Genomic DNA, 16,835 nt, shown 5'->3' with positions numbered 1-16,835 from the left:
ACTTATGTATGGCATGGAGACCCTGAAAACTTGAATGATTGAATACCCATGTTAGATGGAGTGCACATACACTCAAATCCTTCTCAAGCCATGACATACAACACTCAAAAATTCTGAGGTACAAGGATCTATGCTTAATACTATGCGCTCCCTGTAGCTCTAAGTTCTAGCTCACAATAGGCCTTCATCTGTACCTGGTGGCATCCACAAACCAACACTAATTACATAGTTGAGCGGGACTTAAGCATGAACATTGAGATGGATTCCCGACCATGGCCACACTGCGGGAGTTGCAGTCTTTAGGGGCGGGCAAAAGATTGTACGAAAGGGAATTCCGCGGGCTCTAATTGGCTGGAAATTACCTTTCGTACAATCTTCTGCCCGGCCCTAAATACTGCAACTCCCGAAGTGCCAAGTCCTTGTTCAATAGTGGCACCACTAGGGCCAAACATAGCACGCCGGATTTTGCCGGTGCGACGAAAAGTGCGACGGAATTCAAGGGTGCCAGAACCCCTCCCAAAGGAGGGGCATGTATGTGGACGTCGATGTGACTGCGTTTATTCCGGACTCATTGTCATGACGGCTCTAAAGACTCAACAGAGATCGTTCACATCAATTACTCTTGAATCGTCTATCCCAAGCAAGTGTTGCGCAATAGCAGTTCTGTGACGCAATGCAATAATGGCAGCCGGTCGCAGCTCGGGTACGTGGTGATGGGTGTAACGGTGCAAGAGGTGAGAAACGATATACTGGAAATGTTTTGAGGAGTTCTACAGCGAACCCATATGATGCCTCATCGCTGGTACGTGTTCAATGAATGAATAATAATCGAGAGTTTGATTAACGCAGCCGCTGACTTGGGGGCGCGTGAGCCAGATACAAGCCACTGTCACAGTCGTCCACGCCCCTTCGCGGAGATGGAGTACTAGCGCTATTTCGAAAGGCGTCTCCGCTCGTAATGGATGGTTCGGGGAATGCCCGGGCATGTGAAACTCTGTATCGTTGACAGCGAGCCGAAGCCTGCCCCTACTTACGCTTGTGGCATTTTTCTCTTCGGGATTAGCCCGTTCGTGAGGCTCCCTCACGGGGAGCGTAGGTGTCCCCTTGGAGCGCAGACATCTCAAGGAGGTAGTCTCATATCCCACCGCTGTTCGCCAGCCTCGCTAACACGTTTTGTAACCTTTGGGGAGTCGTAATTCCGGAACGCCACGGATGACTAGGCTGGTACCTTGTAGCTATCCAGACCTCGGTATGGAAACTATGGAGCCTGCTGGAATGTTGCACTGCAATTGGCATACAGGAACGGCTAATAAATTTTTATGACTGTCCTTGTGGCGTCGGCTTCTGCAGATTCTCGTTTTAGTGTAGGCTCTGTACCACTAAGAGGCAGGCAATCTTCCTTTCGGACCGTTTACCACCAATTTGACTAACGCTCTTCGGGAAATAGCAATGCTAGGATGCTGTGTGCTCCTCGAGCCTTCTCGGTGTGCTGAGGTATGTGGCGTATACTCCGTACGTTTTATCCGTATTTCACTAGATCGCCCGGCCTTCTTGACGAGTCAGTGCTCTCAGAAGACAACACGAGGCAATGTAAGCTCGCGCTACGGGAATGATACGCATGGCTCAATTGTCGTGCACCCAGCGGCACGGATATGGCCTTGAATCTCTGGATACCCATCATGATCAAGGCTTAGACGTCTGAGTCTTCCAACGATTTGCTAGAAGCACTTCAGGGACGGCTGGATGCTTCGGCTACGCCGCCTCGCCGATCACTTGGGTTTCCCTGTCTGGCAATTCTTCAGTACATTAGTGCGTCCCTGCCCGAGATATAACAATACCTTGGGCTCAGAAGCGTGCAGAGTCACTTCGATAAGGTTTGTACTGCTCTCCTCGCGGACGATATGCTTCTTTGTGGCGTACGAGTGAACGCCACATTCACTGCTGTTGCCCTCGCGGTTCACTGACCTGCGCAGGCCTCCTCCCATGCGAATTCACAGGTATACACTTCCACGATCCTTCCCTTCGTGCTGCTTCTTCTGACTCAACTCGACAACAGCCATTTGCCTGGTCATGCTGTAGTGATAGCAGGCGAGCAGACTGCTACCTTTAGACGCCTGTAGTGCTGACTTGTGGGTCCGACAGTCCAATGTGTGGTCATTCCCTCCTTACTGCGGCACCGGTGCTGTGGCGCCCATGGCTTTATAAAAGGGTCCCGACCCGCTCAGATGCTTGCCAGAAAGAAATTTCTGTCTCTCCAATCCGTACTTTCAGCTCACTTTGTCCCTGCCTCATAACACAAGACTAAGCTCTTGTATCCGTGAAAAGTGAGATTCGTTGTGCTTCTTCCCTGCGTGACCTGGTATTGACTCATTAATGCCAGTGTGTACTCAACAATACATGAAATATACCTGTGGCTGTATGCAGAACTTGGAGTTTATCCAGTGTGCGACCAGGAAAGACGGCCACGGCTCAAACATTAAATGCGAAAATCGCCAGATAACTAGGCAGCTAGTGCGAATGTCCGCCAATTATTGCAGGAAGCACATGGTGACCCATAACCAGGGCAATGTGAAGATGCGTCCGTAATAACAGGTACGGCCGAACCTTCACTCCAGTGGACCTTGCTTATACGCCACATGTGCAGGCGCGACTGGAACGACCTCTCGGAACGATATGAGCATTTTGTTGTTTGATTCTTGACTTCTGTTATTTGATTCTGGACGTTGTCAACAGTGTCAACTTTTCTGATCTGATGAATTAATTCCAATCACGTTCCACCGTTGTAATCTAGTTGTCTTATATGAAAATATTTTATGTGGTACACCTCGACGTCGCCGGCATGGATGTGATAAATGTTGTTGACGGCGTACGCAGCGATGGTCTTATCCGTCTTCAGACAATTCGGAAGGGCGGTTAGTGATGGAAGCAAGCTTGATGAAGATCCAAGCACAACCACGAGGCGTTCCTTAACAGTTATGCTTCCGTAGGATGATCAATCACTGCCTCGGCGACCCAATGAACTCGCGCCACCTCCCGGCTATATCGGTCGACCGAAGATATATAAGTGGCGTACATACAGCCCATTCTTGCTCTACAAACATAAGATCACGATGGATACCGTTGTAGATCCTCAGGTATGCATCATATCCTTACGACTAAATGCATCAGTGCCCAACAGCGCTTTCAGCGAGACGAACGTGGGAAGCACGACTGGGTTATCCTGTCCCAAGAAGTCGAACCGAGCGACCAGTACGAACACGAATATCGCATCGAAATAGGCCGCCAGGTCAAATACATCACCATCGAACCAGGGACGTACGAACAGGACGTGCTCGATTTCCCTTGTCCTCATGAGCTTCCGAAGCTACCGCCGGGAGATTGGACCTGTGCTCGTATATTCCGCCAGCCTGGCAAAGCACAGCCCACTATAGAGTTTTCGAGCAGAAAATTACTAGGACTCTCGGCTACTTGGCACCCTGATTGCATCGAAATACTATCTCTAACCCTCAAGGACCGTCTCTCTTTTCGCGTTCGGGTAGCGCAATATGGGTCGAAACTGGCTGTAGCGAAGATTGCTCGGTTCGAATGGGAGCTCCAATACGTGGAGCAAGAGACCGCTGTTTATAAAACCATCGACGGTCTCGGCATTGCACCCCAGTTCCTTGGTCATTTGGCAGAAGAAGGTCGGGTCATGGGCCTCCTATTGGAGAAGGTAGAAGGCAGACTGGCTGGCATCGAAGACCTTGATGCTTGTCGGAGCGCTTTGAAGCGTCTGCATGCGCTGGGCATCCTCCACGGTGACACGAACAGGCACAATTATATAGTTACTGACCAAGGTGTGAAGGTGATCGACTTCGAGAACGCGATCGTAGGAGGTAGCCAGGAACAGATGGACGAAGAGTGCGCGCAGCTCGCCTTACAGCTTACTGAAACATCAGGAAGGGGCGGGGGCTACATCTGGACCGAGGAAGCATACAAAGCTTTACAGGATTAAGGAGCAGAGGATCCATTGATATTGATCAGCTGGAATGATAATTACCTCGGTTTACCGCCTGTAAGATGTTGCGATGGACAATGTGTATATATGTAGTGTCATAAAGCTTCATCGTTCATCGTTCTACTGTATCATGCATCTGCGCCGCGATAACTGCCGCTGGTGTAGTTGCACTGGCCTGCTTCGGCGGCCTTTCGTGGGGAGTCGGAACCCAGCTGAGCTGCGATCCGTAACCGTCCGGGATGGAAGCCAGAGTCGGCACGGTCAGTCACAAATACATCGCCCGTCACATCATCCACGAAACAATAAGGGGCAGAGTTGATATACAACGTGCACAACACTGTACATAGTACTGATGGGACGGCTAGCTCATGCTATACAAACCAAAGTTGCCGACTTGAATACGGTAGCGATCTGCGAATTTACATACTATAGAATAGACTTGAAAATCAAAGAGGATGATAGATAGACAGCGGGTACCGCTAAAGGCTCAATACCACAGGCGGTCAGATATTACTGCTCAGAGTTATCTTGAGTTCGGAGTTCTTCTCATTCAGATCGGAAGCGCTATCTTCTGTAATACCGGTCTTGAACAACTAGTTTAGGACAAGTTGGTGATCTTTGGCCTTCTTCGTATTCAAGATAGACTCACCAGGGACTCGCCCCTCTCATGAGGGGATTCCGACGGCTGAAGATCGTGGGTTGGCGCATCAGGTGAACAATCGGTACAGGTCAAGCCTCTCACCTCGTCAATAGTCTTGACAGTCTCCTTCACGACCCGGATGCGAGCCTTGAGGGAGCGTTAGATGCGCTCCTATGTCATGATGGGGGGGGGGGGGAGAGTAAACATACTGGAGTAGGAGAACCTGGCTTGTCACCAAAATCGTAGGAAGAGAATTGGACGTTGACACCCTTGTTCCTCAGCGTTTGGCGGGCATTGAGGCTAGACATGCTATGAGTTCTGGGGAGGTGTGGCATATGATAGTCGTTATCACCTGGCAAGGAACGAATTCGCGTAGACTGCGCCCCCGGTAGTCAGTAGAGGCGCCTCTGATTGCGCATTTACCTACGTCTACTTTGAATTTCGATGAAGGCCAGGAACACGAGGTTTGAATGTAGAGCCATGAACTAAAATGAAGGCGGAACAGGCATATAGGGGCCTTTATACAGGGTATAGATGGAGGAGGCGCACCGTGACAAGAATTAGAAGTGAGAAGATACTGCAACTTTCATCAACCATGATATCCGAACACAGGCTACGATAGCACTTACCTAGTGATGAGGCCAGTGTTGATAATGTACACCGTCAGCATGTTGACGCGGCTGTCCTTTCTATAACAGAACGAGACTTCAGACATCTGTGTTACAATCTAAATTTGGCGTCTACCGACAGATTCGAGCTGGGGCGAGTCGTATGCAGGTAGTAGATCAGGGAGATTGCGGCCAATATATCGACCGCTGCCGCGCTGCTAAGAGCCAACCCGACAGTCACCTGTAGGCCACGAGGATTCTATGTACCACCCGTATTGAGACAACTGGGCGCTTACGTCTGAATATTTGTGCATCCTGAAGGTACTCCAGTATGGTATATAGTAACTGTAATACTCGAAATCAGTCTCAGGGACACGAACATGCAACGCATACAGACCAAAGAATCGCGACAGCTGTTACATAGTCGAGGTCAGTTTCCACTTTAAACGGACTTGCTAGTGGTACGTACTCATCCCGAAAGCTACAAAAGAGTAGATGAGATAGAGGGTCCGTGTCACTCGACAGGGAGATCATGAAGCTTACCGAATCTCATGATAGCGAGCAATGCCTTCGCGGTGTAAGACATCATAATTGGAAGGCATACTGCCGACTTACGATCGAGGCGGTCAGAGGCTTGTTCTGGTTACTCACTAGATCAACGTCAGCTCACACTGCAGAAATAACGACCCTTATTACTCACTGTACCAGACCCGTCGTACGTAGTAACTTCGATGGCTTCACGTCAGAACACAGACGACCGACTTGAAAACAACGCACCAATGGACAATTCCGGCGACAATTATCTGTGATCTGTTTCAGATAAAGTATCTTAAACCGTATCATCTTGGGACTTACACCTATTACGATTGTGGTCTAATTCAATCCAGATTTCAATATACCAGATCCACTTCTTCAGAGACGACTATCTCACCGAGATTGTCCTGTATTTCAAACCCCGTCATTTAACACTGAGTGGGGGGGACCAGCATAGAGGCTCGCACCAGTATATATGGTCAAAGATATCGGGATGCCCGAAGTGCTTGATCAGATACACGTAGGCCCAGGTAACGCAGAAGACCGTGTGTAACGACTCAAGCGCACTTTGAGAGTACTTCAGGCGAGCATGCACGCAGGTTGCTGGGAAACTTACGAAATTGCAGCGACCTAAGCACGCTTTGATTAGTATTACGTTCCGAGGAGAGAGAGGGTATGATCTTACCACTAGTTTCAATGATCGACGGTCATCCGGATAGGTCTGATAGTAGTAGAGTGCTTGTGTCAATGTCACCCCATTGAGACTAACACCATCCCAGTCAATTGTATAAAAAGGCCGGCACAGGCTGTAGTATCGACACTCACACAGCGGCGATGAACATGCAGATTAACACATTACCCCCTAGATTTTCAGCGACTGACATGGTCGCAGAGGTAGACGGGGAGCATATCGGGGATACGACGGCTTCAACCCTTTATAGCGAATGCACTGTGCAGTGACAGATGGACCCGCGATAGTGGTTTGTGTCCACTAACATCACTCCAGGCAGAAGTCGAGCTTCGACCTCCTGTGGTCCGCAGGTTTGATGGGTGTTTGAGCGCGTGCTCACTGACTATATCAATCTATTGATGAGTCAGAGGGATGGCGTGAGGACTTCTATATGCTCACCCCAACGAAGATACCATGAGAGCTTGCGGTACACAGTGAAGCTATGCAGAAACCGAGAATACGGTGCCTGCATAATAGACGTCCGCATCTGACGCTTATATTGTCCAATTTTGGGCACTGATATTCCAAGGAGCCAATGGTAGGACAATCTGTCAACTGCAGTGGGAGAAGCTATTCTTGAACGTTGATGCTTACGGTAAGTAGTCTGTGCGCCGAAGATTGCACCCATGATCTTGACCGCACGTGGGCGCGGTGACTGCTCTATATGAGCTTACTTGCACTGGTATCGACCCCTATAAGTATCATTGCGGCGGATATGTGAATGTCGCAGGTTGGCCTCCTCGGAACGCAGTGTTGATTTAGCAATGAGTCGCCCAGAGTTGTGAGAAGACATCACGGTGAGAGAAACACCGGGTGCAACAAGCTGTCGACAGCATCCAAACAGAACAGCTGCTACTGGCCATCCGCCAGTCCCGATAGCCTGCGAAATGGGACAGTTGTGTAGTCGGCGACCGGGGCCACATTAAATCTATGCGACTTTGTGCCACAACCGAGGAGTGGCCAGAAAAACCTGCACGTCATCCCGACGAGTGAGAGGAAGACTATGGGCCGATTATACGGGCTCTGACAAAGCAAGTGCAGGACCCCTCACTCGCCTTCTATCCCCAGGACCGCCTAGGTGACTCGAAAGAAGCTTGCCCAGGGCATTGGTACATGGCAGTGTCACTTATTATAAGGGATCCTCTCGACATGGCCCAAAGAAAGCATCCAATGAAGTTGAGCGCTCCAAGGGAAGCTTGCAGAGAACGCTGAACCCTTGTCATTGAGAGGCAACATATCTGATAAGGTCGAAGCGGGGCATGCGTGCTCCTGACATCGGTGAACAAAAACAGATCCGTCATACACGGTTGTCGGATTCAGATGTTCGGCTTGAGGAGCTTGGCTTGGACGCGGCAGCCCTCCACAATCGCAGCATCGCCGGTGGGCTCCATAGTGCAGGTTCAGCTAGATCAAAGACGTAGCAATGGCGAACACCTTCTATTGATGAATGGACATTTGAATGCAGTTAGAATCAAAGGATTGACTCACGTAAATATCTTCTCCGAGTACGATGATTACAGTAAAAGCTTACCATGGTTGAACCATTATACAGAGACGACCATCTCAGCTTAGCGAAACCATCAACATCAGCGGCAAGCAGTGGCAGATTTCTGCCTAGAGTGCATTACACCAAGCATTAATTTAGATACTCCGGTCGGTACTCACACTGGACAGCAAATAAATAAGAGATGGGCATGAACTGGAAGCAAGGAACAATAAATGAATGACGGCAGATGTTATAAAATCACAGGGGTACTTTGGGAGGCAGCGGCGGGGGCGGGGTCGCAGAATGGGCGTTCATTTCCTCGATGGAACCGAAGGGTAGGTGGAATGGAGAGAAAGGCCTGAAGTCTAGGCCGAAGTTATTTGCAGCACTTGGTTGAGGGGAGCTGGGAGCCGCAACAGCCACGGAAGTCGCCCTACTGATGCTTGCTGATGGCACTACGGATGGCACAACAGAAGCTCGCTCGGCCTGGAGCCGGGCGTCCTCCTCCTGCGTCTCCTGGATGTACTCCACGGGAGGGCGGGGAGCCAATGGAGGTGGAGGGGGTAGGGAATCAACGTTGGGGGTCGGGAAGGTAGAGGGTCCTGCAGCGGCGGGAACAGTTACACTGGAACCAGCACCCTGGTCCTCGGCTTCATACTGAGCCTTGAGAAGCGCCTTCTCCTCAGCAGCCGTCAAAGGCCGATTAGCGCCGCCATACGTCGGTGGGAGAGGCGGTGGCGATCTCTGCCGTTGACCGATAGAGTTCGCACGCGGAGGGGGTAGGGGCGGCGCTCGTCCAGCCATAGCAGCCGCGTCCTGTTCCTCGAATCTCCTACGGAGCAGCTCTTTCTCTGACGGCGCGTTACCACTGGAAGAGGCAGCAGGTTGCGAGGGCCCAGCGGGAGGTGGAGAATAGGCTGGCGCCTCTGGCCCACTGCTCGAGGACCCCGCGGCCGCCGCCGCGTCCTGCTCTTCAAAGTGTCTACGCAACCGCTCCTTCTCTGCAATATGAGACATAACCTGGCCTTGGCCATCGTCGAAAGCCGGAGGCAGGGTAGTCCCGTTTACTGGAGGAGACATGACCTGGGGAGGGGCATCGTAGGGAGGTGCTTCATTGGCCGCTTCAACCGCTTCACGACGTTCCACAGCAGCTTTCGCTTCATTGTACCTACGCAGCATATCTTTCTCTTGTTCAGCAGTGGGATATTTGGGGGTTGGGGCGTGGACAGGAGGCGAAGCCCTTGCAGAGCTGGACGCGGCCGCTCCATTAGTAGTCGACTGCGCCGAGAGGGATCTGTTCACTTCAGACATGGTCTGCATGTAGAGAGCAGCGCCGGGCGACATGCCGGCAAGCCCCGCAGCAGCAGCGCCCACAGAGTTCACTGACCCGGAATGGCCGTGCCGTGGAGAAGCGGGGACAGTACCATTGGCGGTGGAGGGCGGTGAATAGGCCTCGTATCCCTGGTGCTTCATTGCATTCAGCTGCGCTTGTGTGTACAGTCGGACCTTCTCCTCTTCCGCTCTTTCCCAAGGAGAGCCTGACCCACGAGATGGGACGACGTCTGCTGGGATGAGAGGACCGGCATCGGTATGCTTCACTCGGTTAGGAGTGATCTGCGATGCATAACTCAAATCAGAGAGCAGGCAGAGAGGCGCAATACGGAACGTACCTGAGCCTGAGGTCCTGGCGGACTATTAGCCCTGCCTTGCGTCCTCTCGACCTGCTTGACAGCATTCTCATACAGGCGCCGCTTCTCCTCTTCTGCAGTGCTCCACGTTTTCGCCGCGGGTACCCTGGCATACGAGTTCGTCCGCCCAAACTCGCGCAAATCTTGCTCATTCGGATTGCTGATCGTGAAGCGGTGCGTGCTCGCTGTGACCGAGTTGCCCGACCGCGGTCTCCGAGCATCAGGCGACGGCATGCCCGTTCCGCTGTAACCGGTAGAGGGCGGGCCGTCTCGGGATGCCACTGATGCAATCCCGTTCAGCCCTCCGAGCTGGTTGAAGCCGAGTTCATCTACACCGGCGGTGTGAGGTGGTGAAGAATATCCGTTGACGGGAGCGGTATTGAACGCTCTCGGATCTGGCCTTTGAGGATTCCGTTCGGTGTTCAGGGTCCATGCTGAAGATTGCGCCCTCATAGTTTGCGCTGCGAACAAGGTAAGCAGAATGAAAGAGCTTATATCCAGATGATGACTCACCTGGTGTTGCAACCATGCTGGCTGGGTTGGCCGGGGCAAGTGATAGACTTGGTGCTGGGCCTATACGTCTGTGGACCTGTCAGTCTTCCCGTTGTTTGTCCTCGTAGTTGATGTGTCTTACCTTACAGCTTCAGCGGAAACGTTCCTGTTATAACAGAAACATAAGAAAATGTCCTGTCCAGACATAAGACCACTAACCTCGGCCAATTCGAAACGATGACTGGTAAATCCATGATCAATGGCTTGCCCGTCCCCATTAGCACTTTGACACCCAGGTGATACGTAATGTCAATATGCCTTGCAGAATTGAGAGTCGCTGATGTATGGTTCTGCGGAATCGTGCACGTCAACTCCGCCCTGTGCTGCGTACCTCCGTAGAGCGTGATATTGACGGGTACTTTCTGCTCTCCAATGACCGACACCCTAACCTGAGGACTGGCCTTCTTGCCAGTCGCCTGCGCACCCGCGCGGAAGACCATATGCTCTCTCAGCGCGAATTCAAAACCACGAAGGATGATTGTGTGGAGGGTATCTGACTTCACCGTGGCGAACACCGACACGCGGTCGCCGGGCCCGTAGCAGGTGTTGCTGCGCTCGACAGTTAGTATCACACCGTCCTGGGTGACGTTCCGGATTTCGGGTTGACAGTAGATGGGCCATGTCGAGTGAAGCTCATGCTTGTCAATCACGATCGGTGACATTGTTGTGATGGTAACGGCCTTGGTCCGGCGGAAGAATCCCCTGCAGGACACGATGTAAATTCGGTATTCCGTTGCAACCGAAACCAGGGGGAACCGCATCGTACATACCTCTTGCCTTTGAGGCATGCCATCGCAACCAATTCGTACCGTATACCAGCTGATGTATGTTAGGCGCAATCAAACCGTTTGAACGCACTCATACTCACCTCCTTTCTCGAGGGCGAGGCTAGGCGGGATAGACTCTGGTATGCGGATATAGAACGGAAAGTCTTGCTGCACCCACAACCCCTCTCAATGCCCACCAGTACCAAACATCAACACTGCGACGCACCGTATGCAAGATCCCATAATCCTCCGACGACTGCCATAGATTGATCGGGCTCTGCCCCACAAAGTCGTAGAATGTGTTCACCTGCCCCCCGCCAGGCAGCGTCTCCACCTTCCTCAGCTCAATGCGCACCCACTTCGTTTTGATCCCCTGCGGTCCCACACGTAGCTCCAGCGTCTAAGTCAATGTGCCAGCATAAGTGTTAGAGCATCACAACGTCGGACAGCACGTACCCCCTTGACCGCTGCTTGTGGTCTGTCCGGCGCAGAGGGCGGTATACCAGGGTATCCTAAGGCACATCAGCCTGCGCGTCAGTCACCCACAGACTTCCTGATGACGCTTCCACGCTCACCCGAGACGAACTCGACATTTGGCGGGGGCCGGAGTGTTCTGTAAGTGCACGCCCGTCAGTGCATCCGCAGGCCGTAAATGAAGGTAAGTCGCCCGCACAGCTTGGCCTGCGACATCGCGCTCCCCGGTCGCGCACGGCAGAGAGGAAGAGGGTAGATGCAGCGGGACGCCCGCCAGACCCGAACTTTATGTAGGCAGTATAGCGAGCGCTTGCTAGCGTGTAAGCGTCAAGGCACGCCGTCTGGGGGCACAGCCAGGGTTGTATGATGGCTGTGTTTAGCGCGCGTTGCCGGTTATATGTGCTCATACATGTTACACGGCAAGGGCTGGCGAGTCAACGACGACGATGATATTCGTACAAGAAATAAGATAGACATTAAACACAAACACGGAGAAGGAACGCAACCGGAGGATCAGCTGAGAGATTAGCAGAGCAGAGAAAGGCACAGTATGATCAAAATTTGAACTCCTTTCCGCCCTTCCTCTCGCGGTCCCTGTCCATCTTCTGCTTCTTCTTTGCCATCTCCTTTGCCACCATGTCCGAGAAATCTTCCTTCGAGCCCGGGACACCAGCATTGCCTCTCGATTGGGCCTCGTATCTCCTCCGGAGCTCGTCCTCTGAGAGACCCTCCAGCTCGGAGGCATCCAGTGAAATATCGACGCCGTTGGCTTTCCGCTGCAGGAAAACAAGTTAGAGAGCGAATCAAGCAAGGGACGAGCTAAACTAACCTTGGTCCCTCTCTCCTCTCCAAGAACAGGCACGTTCGCCCCAGCCCCGGCAACAGCACTGATATCGTACCCCCTCTCCGACCCCATAAGCCCCCTGACCGCCGTCTGCTTCTCTGGCACGACCTGGTACAGCGACTTTGGTCCCGAATCCGCCGCCTCCGACGGCGCTCTCTGGTTCTTCCGCAGCTCCAAGAAGTCGGGCGTCTCGAGGCCCCCGGCGACAGTGGAGACGACACTGGTCATACCAGAAGGGGTCTCCATGCCAGAGGGTGTCTGCATGCCTTCTGCAGACGGCAGCTCGGCTGCTTCCTCCTCCTCCTCTTCCTCCTCGCTCTCCTCCTCCTCGGATTCTTCCTCTTCCTCGGGTTCCAGTTCTCCCCACAGGTTCTTGTCCACGGGCTCGCCGACCTACGAGTACGTTACCGTCAGCAATCGGGGTCCACAGTATACTGTGTGTTGTACATACGTCCGTATCGCTGATCTTCGGCATGACACCGAAGACATCACCATACAGCGGTCTGTTGTATTCATCAAGAGGAGGTTTACCCCATCCACCTGGATGAAAGCCCCACTGTGCGCTGTCAACGGTACTCGTGAGCTATCAGAACGGAGATTACCACAACTCAGACGTACCCTTCAGGAATGGGTGCATTGAGACCAGGTATCCGTAATGTAGGGTAGCTTGGGGGAGGTCCAAATCGTTGCATGCTGATAAGCCATGGCGGTGGTGCCAGTGGAGGAATCGATAGCGCCTCGACGAGTTCAGGCGACAAATCACCGGGCTTTTTGTGCTTGAGCTGTGTCTCAAACTCTTTCCCTTCATAGTACCTGTGCGCAACGTCACAAATTAGTAACATATACCGAGATCGACTAGCACGACTGACATTTCACCAAAACCAGTGACAGGCGGCTTTGTCTGGAACTTGAAGAACGCGTCGTGCAGCTTTTGATAGTCGATATCCACCTTGCCCATCTTAGGCTGCACGCGCTCTCGCGTCTTCTGCTTCAGCGTCATATTTGCTTCCTTCTCCTTCACCGCGTCGCGCATGGTCGCAATACCAGTGTCGGCGATGTACGACGGAAGCTGGAACGGGGGCTTCTCGATACCGCGCTTCCCTTGCAGATAGTCGCGCTTTGCACTCCAATGCGCGGGAATGGGAACAGTGTTGCGATAGCTCTTGAGGTGCAGAAGGAGCCGCGGGTCGGAGGCGCTGACGTCCCACCACTCGACCACCTCCGGCTTTTTCACGAGCTGCTTGAGCTCCGCCACGGTGAGCCTATTCATCTTCCGCGCCTTCTTCTTCGACAGCGGCTTCTTCTCTCCTTCCTCGTCCGAGTCGCCTTCCGAGGCCATGTCGTCGTCGGAGTAGATGACCTCGCCCTTGGAGGGGTCTTGATCTTTACTCTGCTAGGGCGGGGAAACAAGCATGAGACAGACCTTCCAATGCCAGATACGCGCCGCCACTCACTTCGCTCTCGTCAGGGGGAAGCTGGAAGCGGGCAAATACGTTGGAGAATGCTTCGAGGCTGGGGTCTTTGATATCCAATGGCTCAGGTACGTACGCAGCATTCACTTTCTGCTCATCCTCCTCCACCTTCAGTGGTGGCGACTCTTTCTTCTGTTCAGCAGCATCGCCGTTTGGCTGCTGGACGTCCTTGTCAGCAAGTGCGAATGAGTGTATACCAGACACACGGACCTGCTTTTCCTGAGCCTTCTTCTGTTTCTGCTTTGCGCGACGCAGCTGGTTCTTCGAGGCGAATTTTGTCTTCGGTTTGGCCTCGTCATGGCCATTGACACCGTTGACGCCGTTGAGCCCGTTCGTCTGCGATGCAACTAGTGTAGCCATGGCCGAGGATTATAAAGGAGAGCGTCAAAGTGATGCGCCGAGTCTGAGGCGAAGTACGATGGCCCAGAGAGGAAGGGGACAAACAGTGACAAGCAAGCCATACGCGCGTTTCATCATTGCACTGACGCGTCCGAGTCCAGTCTAAGTCTCTCTCGTGTAACACACCTCTATTTGCTACAATGGTCGGCAGCACTTCAGAACAGGTGAGCTTGGTATGTAGCGCTACGTTGCTTGATGCTGAGCATGCAGTATGAAAGCTTAATGCGCTGAGCGGAACAACAGTCGGTACGTTGACTTGAACGTATTCAAGCGGCTCAATCTGACTTGCTTCAGTCGTACATCCCTTGGTCTTGCTCTCCGTGACCGACCACCATGCCCGCAGCGTTTCAAGAGGCTCCTCGAAGCGCGTAGTCGGCGTCCTCCTCGGCCAGGACAACGGCAAGACCATCAACGTCGCGAACTCCTTCGCCATCCCCTTCGAGGAGGATGAGAAGGACCCGAAGACGTGGTTCCTCGACCACAACTACATCGAGCAGATGTGGGAAATGTTTAAAAAGGTCAACGGTCCGTGAGTCGGCGTGGCGTGTCAGGCAAGCGGAACTGAAGGGTCTATGCAGCTCGGGAACGTATGATCGGCTGGTACCACTCTGGTCCGAAGCTACGAGCCTCGGACCATGAGATCAACGACCTCTTCAAGCGATATATTGCGCGGCCAGTCATGGTCATTGTCGATGTGCGACCAGAGAACCAGAACATCCCGACGGACGCGTACTTTGCTGTGGAGGAGATCAAGGACGTGAGTGTTGCGACACCTGTTGGGTGATTACTAATCGACCTATACACCGCAGGATGGCACGGAAGTGCGGAAAACATTCCTGCACGTTCCCTCAGCTATCGAGGCAGAAGAGGCAGAAGAAATCGGCGTCGAGCACTTACTGCGAGACATCAAGGACTCGACCACGACCACCCTCTCCACACGCGTCAGCGAGCAACTATCCTCCCTCCGTGGCCTCGCATCTCGACTCGGCGATCTCCAAGCCTACCTAGCGGACGTCGCTGCGGGCACCATGCCCGTCAACCACCAAATCGTCTACCACCTCCAAGACGCCTTGAACCTGCTCCCCGACCTGTCCGACCCGACACTAACGACAAGCTTCGCCACGAGCACCAATGACGAGCTGCTGGTTGTGTACCTCAGCAGTCTGCTACGTGCTGTGATCGCCTTGCATGCGCTGGTGGATAACAAGGCTACTATCGGGCGGGCGGAGTTGGAGGAGGGGAAGGACGAGAAGGAGAAGAAGCCCTCGAAGGCTGACGCGAAGAAGGGGGACAAGGATGAGAAGGAGAAGACAAAGGACAGCAGTAAGTCCGACGAGAAGTCAACATAGGGAAGTTACCTTCTCTGTTTTGTCGGCTTGCTTGTAGATCCCTTGTGTAGTAGATCACTACGCCTTTTCTTCAGAACCATATCCTTCAACTTCTGAACTTGCAGCTTCCAAAGTCGTATCTTCTCTTGGTCCAGTGCAATAATGTTATTGGCGAATTCATTACTGTACAATGCAGATGACTAACAGCAGGGCAAATATAAAGTAAAACAGTACAGCACGTAATACAGTTACTGGAACTTCTAGTAAGTCCACACCCCAAATCCCTAAACCCAAGCCCCAGCCCAGCATCCAATTGCAATCACTTTTTACGCTTGGTTTTCGTCCCGCCACCCGTGGACCCATCCACCGTTGCTTGCGTCTGATCGACGAACATCAGCGCAGAATCCGACTTCCTCTTCTGCCCCGCCTTCGGCCGCGACGCGTTCGCCGCGCGCAGCTGTGGCGAGTGCATCGATGACCCGACTGGCGAAGGCGCGGTGCCATCCGAGGGGTTCGACGCGTTCGACGCAACCTCGTCGAGGAACGCGGTCAGCTGTTCCGTCGACGCGTCCTGCACGGCGGGGTTCCCGTTGATGCCCGGCGTGTGATTCGCCAACTTCTCAGCAAAATCGCCGTAGTCGCCGTTCACATCGGCGCCGTCCCTCGAAAACTCCGTCAGGAACGACTCAAAGTCGAAGTCCTGATTCCCAGACGAGTCCCCGTTCATGCCGTTCAAATGTATGTGGCCGTTGGGCGGGGGCATCGACACGGAGTCAGGCCGGTGGTCCTGCGCAACTCCGTTCACGCCGACGCCGTTGACATGCACGCCATTAGTATGCACGCCGTTCATATGAGGTGAGACACCACCGTTGACCCTCTGCGCGGGGTGGGTGTTGAGCACAGATGGGTCCAAGCCTAGGTTCTCAATCAGGGAATAGATGCTCGTCTGCAGCGCATCCACATCCGCGTCAATCTCCGCCGCATCTTTATAAGTCTTAGCGAGCCGATCCGCACTCTGCATCAGCGGTTCGACGATACCTGAATTGTCCATTCTCTGCAGTTGCGACGACTCCGGTTGAGGCGGGGGTGGGTACAGTCCTGGGGTAGGCAGCCGGTATTGCTGCAGCTGTGTCTGCGAATCCAGGGGCCCGTTATAGGTAGGCCTGCCGTACGGTGATTGCTGCCCGGGGTCCATAGACATGGGGTAGCCAGGCACATTCTGGCCATTGGCCAAGGCCTGGAAGAACCGCTGGACCTGCGCAGGCTGGTTGAGCATCTGCTGGAAAGCGGCCTGCATCATCGCAGGGTCCGAGTTG

The 16,835-nt window shown here is 53.2% G+C and overlaps 5 protein-coding genes across 5 annotated transcripts; 2 read left to right on the top strand and 3 right to left on the bottom strand.

Annotated features, from left to right (window-relative positions):
• Positions 1 to 3,110: 3,110 nt before the first annotated feature.
• GLOTRDRAFT_126310 (uncharacterized protein) lies at positions 3,111 to 3,994 on the top strand (the record flags this gene model as incomplete). Its single annotated transcript, XM_007864980.1, has 2 exons — positions 3,111 to 3,134; positions 3,188 to 3,994. 2 exons carry the CDS (start codon positions 3,111 to 3,113, stop codon positions 3,992 to 3,994), a joined length of 831 nt encoding a protein of 276 aa, XP_007863171.1.
• A 506-nt stretch (positions 3,995 to 4,500) lies between these two features.
• On the bottom strand, positions 4,501 to 6,663 carry GLOTRDRAFT_126309 (uncharacterized protein; the record flags this gene model as incomplete). Its single annotated transcript, XM_007864979.1, has 22 exons — positions 4,501 to 4,590; positions 4,647 to 4,682; positions 4,740 to 4,784; positions 4,847 to 4,937; positions 4,990 to 5,014; positions 5,065 to 5,122; positions 5,187 to 5,214; positions 5,267 to 5,326; positions 5,386 to 5,486; positions 5,542 to 5,590; positions 5,643 to 5,658; positions 5,715 to 5,726; positions 5,789 to 5,813; positions 5,861 to 5,895; positions 5,946 to 5,971; positions 6,023 to 6,048; positions 6,101 to 6,118; positions 6,177 to 6,186; positions 6,247 to 6,345; positions 6,396 to 6,409; positions 6,465 to 6,543; positions 6,605 to 6,663. 22 exons carry the CDS (start codon positions 6,661 to 6,663, stop codon positions 4,501 to 4,503), a joined length of 1,002 nt encoding a protein of 333 aa, XP_007863170.1.
• A 1,590-nt stretch (positions 6,664 to 8,253) lies between these two features.
• Positions 8,254 to 11,784, bottom strand: GLOTRDRAFT_136676 (uncharacterized protein; the record flags this gene model as incomplete). Its single annotated transcript, XM_007864978.1, has 11 exons — positions 11,676 to 11,784; positions 11,578 to 11,615; positions 11,459 to 11,514; positions 11,229 to 11,402; positions 11,104 to 11,170; positions 11,006 to 11,054; positions 10,395 to 10,937; positions 10,318 to 10,341; positions 10,197 to 10,264; positions 9,666 to 10,144; positions 8,254 to 9,609 (listed from the first exon to the last, which is right to left on the bottom strand). Exons 1-11 carry the CDS (start codon positions 11,690 to 11,692, stop codon positions 8,254 to 8,256), a joined length of 2,871 nt encoding a protein of 956 aa, XP_007863169.1. The 5' UTR covers positions 11,693 to 11,784.
• A 246-nt stretch (positions 11,785 to 12,030) lies between these two features.
• GLOTRDRAFT_35714 (DUF382-domain-containing protein) lies at positions 12,031 to 14,152 on the bottom strand (the record flags this gene model as incomplete). Its single annotated transcript, XM_007864658.1, has 7 exons — positions 12,031 to 12,252; positions 12,306 to 12,713; positions 12,772 to 12,883; positions 12,939 to 13,133; positions 13,190 to 13,697; positions 13,771 to 13,924; positions 14,003 to 14,152. The coding sequence occupies 7 exons, from the start codon at positions 14,150 to 14,152 to the stop codon at positions 12,031 to 12,033; spliced, it is 1,749 nt and encodes a 582-aa protein (XP_007862849.1).
• Positions 14,153 to 14,331: 179 nt separating this feature from the next.
• GLOTRDRAFT_126306 (uncharacterized protein) lies at positions 14,332 to 15,540 on the top strand (the record flags this gene model as incomplete). Its single annotated transcript, XM_007865638.1, has 5 exons — positions 14,332 to 14,355; positions 14,410 to 14,437; positions 14,486 to 14,716; positions 14,770 to 14,948; positions 15,001 to 15,540. 5 exons carry the CDS (start codon positions 14,332 to 14,334, stop codon positions 15,538 to 15,540), a joined length of 1,002 nt encoding a protein of 333 aa, XP_007863829.1.
• Between the last annotated feature and the right edge of the window lie 1,295 nt (positions 15,541 to 16,835).

The sequence above is a fragment of the Gloeophyllum trabeum genome (genome assembly GCF_000344685.1).
Source record: "Gloeophyllum trabeum ATCC 11539 unplaced genomic scaffold GLOTRscaffold_00003, whole genome shotgun sequence".
Taxonomy (NCBI): domain Eukaryota; kingdom Fungi; phylum Basidiomycota; class Agaricomycetes; order Gloeophyllales; family Gloeophyllaceae; genus Gloeophyllum; species Gloeophyllum trabeum.
The sequence above is the reverse complement of the archived record's forward strand: the minus strand, read 5'-3'. Positions and strand labels throughout refer to the sequence as shown.